Source organism: Acomys russatus, chromosome 6, assembly GCF_903995435.1.
Source record: "Acomys russatus chromosome 6, mAcoRus1.1, whole genome shotgun sequence".
Lineage (NCBI taxonomy): Eukaryota > Metazoa > Chordata > Mammalia > Rodentia > Muridae > Acomys > Acomys russatus.
Window position 1 is genome coordinate 33,595,004 of NC_067142.1, and position 3,311 is coordinate 33,598,314.

Consider the following 3,311-nt stretch of genomic DNA (forward strand, 5'->3'; position numbering starts at 1 on the left):
CCCATCTGCAGAACGGAGTCAAGATGGCTCTAGTGTCCAAGCAGGGCAGGAGACGTCACTGAGGGGGAAAGCACAGGAGAGATGCCTAAGAGTGACCAAGAAAGGAGACAGAGGAATGAGTAGCTCTTGACTGGGGGAGAAGATGGCAATGTAGAGTCTGTGAGTTCTAATCCTCGCTCGACACTGACTTCCCCTTGACACTTGCCCCCCCCCTTACTTAGAAGTCCTCATGTCCTCTTGCCTCAATCTAACCCCAACTATGTAAGACCTAAGAGAACATATAAAGTCAAAGGTGCTATGGAAACCCAGAACTTGAATCCATTAGCCTTGCTGAGTTTCTGTCTTTTGCCTCCATAAACCCTAGGGGCACAAACACACACACACACACACACACACACACACACACACACACACACAGACATACACCAAATTTCGAGTGGTCCTGTTGTGGGGTGGGTCTTTCGGGATTTCATGGGACTGACAGTATGGTTTAAGGTGCTGCTGAGCAGATAGACGGACTCTGAAAACCCCTTCCAATGCAAGACAACCCGGTTCTTGTGGCCTCTTGCCTTGTCCACCAGCTGCCTTAGACCATGGAGGAGATCAGGCAGGCGGCCCGGGTAGGGAGTAATTGAAAGGAGCAGATGAGAGGGGGAATGCACCCACCCCCACCTTCCCTGCCCCACAGGGGCTGTGAAGAAATGAAAACTAATCAAATTACAGCCGACGGCCTCCCGACCCGTGCACAGGAGCCGCCTGGGCCAGGGGCAGGCTGGCAGGGTGGGGTGGGGGCAAAAGGAGAGGGAAGGAGAATCACATGTAATCCACTGTAAACGTCTTGATGTGCAGCAACAGCTTAGGGGGGGCTCAGGTTTCTGTGGCGTTGGCTATATTTATCTCTGGGCCCATGCCAGCAGGGAAGGTTTAAATGGCACCCAGCAGTTGGCGTGAGGGGCTGCAGGAGCTTGGGGGCCAGTGGCAGGAACAAGTCTTTTCCGACCCGATGGAGCTGTATGAGACATCCCCCTATTTCTACCAGGAGCCCCACTTCTATGATGGGGAAAACTACCTTCCTGTCCACCTCCAGGGCTTCGAGCAACCGGGCTATGAGCGGACTGAGCTCAGCTTAAGCCCTGAAGCCCGAGGGCCCCTGGAAGAAAAGGGACTGGGGACCCCTGAGCACTGTCCAGGCCAGTGCCTGCCGTGGGCGTGTAAGGTGTGTAAGAGGAAGTCTGTGTCTGTGGACCGGCGGAGGGCAGCCACGCTGAGGGAGAAGCGCAGGCTCAAGAAAGTGAATGAGGCCTTCGAGGCACTGAAGAGGAGCACCCTCCTCAACCCTAACCAGCGGCTGCCTAAGGTGGAGATCCTGCGCAGTGCCATCCAGTACATTGAGCGCCTACAGGCCTTGCTCAGCTCCCTCAACCAGGAGGAGCGAGATCTCCGCTACCGAGGCGGGGGTGGGCCCCAGCCCGTGGTAAGTGGCTGGTGCGCCAGTCCCAGGGATAGGGCCAGAGGGAGGTGCCTGGTCAGCCTCGGCCACCAGAACTGGAACAGGTGCAAAGCAGAGCCCTGGGGATCCCGGGACCCCATTGCTTGTCAGCTAGGCTGTCCAGCAACCTTCTGTGCTCATACTGTGTCCAGACCAGACAAAGGCAGTGGGTGGTAAATACAGATGGGGTGGGGGTGGACTGGCACAAGAGAGCAGAAGAGGCCCAAAACCAAACCTGCAGCAAGCTCGCAGGTGAGCCTAGGTGAAGGTGAGAAAAGGCCAGGCCGAGAGGCCAAAGAAACCTGCTTTGTCCCATGTAAGTCCACAATCTTCATATTTGAGCTGACGAAACACATTAGAATCCCTGCTGGCCTGCTCTGGGACCACTATAATAAAGTACTCTGGCTTACCACTCTTATGGCCCCCAAGGCAAAATGCTCACCCTAGCAGGCAGGAAAGACCTAGAAGCAGAGTGTCTGTGGTAACACTGTAGATAACTTACCTTGTAAAGCAGGCAGAAAGGTACACCTGAGAATGGTAGTAGACTTGACCTTGGACTTTGGTTTTGTCTTGCAAGCAGGTGCCCAGTGAATGCAGCTCCCACAGTGCCTCCTGCAGCCCAGAGTGGGGCAGTGCACTGGAGTTCGGTCCCAACCCAGGAGGTAAGTGAATCTTGACCCTAGTTAACAACAAGGCTCAAATCCCTTAGTCCCTAACCAGGCTAGGCTGTTCCCTGACCTTATTCCGTGTCCCAACCTTTTCTGCGGCTTTTCCAGGAACCTGAGGCCCCCAACGGGTGGGCTGGAGACCCTGTGTCTCCCTGTAGAATTGACCAGCTAAGGAAAGGAGTACTCAGAGCTTCCAGCAGCTTCCCAGCTGGTGTCCGACCTCAGGGAGAAGAGCCTGTCCCTGCCCCAGGGGTCCCTGGGAATTGCTGAGTCAATGTTGCAAAACCGGGCCCAGTTCCCTAGGATACACTATCCTGGCTTTGCCTTGGGGGAGCCACTTCCAAAACCTAACTGTGTTAGAGGCAGCACACAAGTACACACACACACACACACACACAGTATGGGGAGTGCTAGTGGCTGGAGAGTGGGGCACTACACAGCTCGTGAGTCTTTGTCCTGTGTCATCTCAAGGGTCCCAAACCCCTTGCCCAGGAAGCATTCCCTACCTTTTCCTTACAGATCATCTGCTCGCAGCCGACCCTACAGATGCGCACAACCTGCACTCCCTGACCTCCATCGTGGACAGCATCACAGTGGAGGATATGTCTGTTGCCTTCCCAGATGAAACCATGCCCAACTGAGATGGTCTCCCAGGCTGGGTGTCCATGTGAGCCCCCAAGTTGGTGTCCAAGGCCACCAGTTCTGCAACAGGGGCCTTTTAAGTGGAGTTGTCCTACAGCTCTGGGGCTGCCACAGGCCAGACTACCCACTCCCCATTCATAGAAGGCTAACACCCAGCCCAGCAAGGGAATGGATGCCCTCACTTAAATGGCTCCTTATAGCAAGGAGCATCCACTTCCAAGGAGAGAAAGACGGAGTTCAAAGAGCCCTCTTGTTGATGTCCCCCAATGGGGCACACTCAGGAGCTTCCTTTTTTTTTTTTTTTTTAATCATAATATGCCTCTTATTCCACACACACCCCCAAATGAGAGACAGTTTGAGGGGCGGAGACAGTGCCCTGACCTGGACAAGTGCGCACATGTCTCCCCCTGGTGTCAGTGGCTGGGCTGGGCCTGCCCTGAGTTAAGGGAAAATGGGGGTAGGGGGGGTGGGGAAAGCATTTGCAGTGGGTACTGGGGACCTCCCAGTGGTTT

General features: G+C 55.0%; 1 protein-coding gene across 2 annotated transcripts; it reads left to right on the plus strand.

The window, feature by feature from the left end:
* The first annotated feature begins 892 nt into the window (after positions 1-892).
* Myog (myogenin) lies at positions 893-3,039 on the plus strand. 2 transcript variants are annotated; one of them, XM_051147442.1, is made up of 3 exons: positions 893-1,474; positions 2,067-2,151; positions 2,677-3,039. In XM_051147442.1, exons 1-3 carry the CDS (start codon positions 929-931, stop codon positions 2,796-2,798), a joined length of 753 nt encoding a protein of 250 aa, XP_051003399.1. In that variant the 5' UTR covers positions 893-928; the 3' UTR covers positions 2,799-3,039. The 2 variants fall into 2 exon arrangements, with proteins under 2 accessions (XP_051003399.1, XP_051003400.1); XM_051147443.1 differs by having other exon boundaries at positions 2,070-2,151.
* The last annotated feature ends 272 nt before the right edge of the window (positions 3,040-3,311 follow it).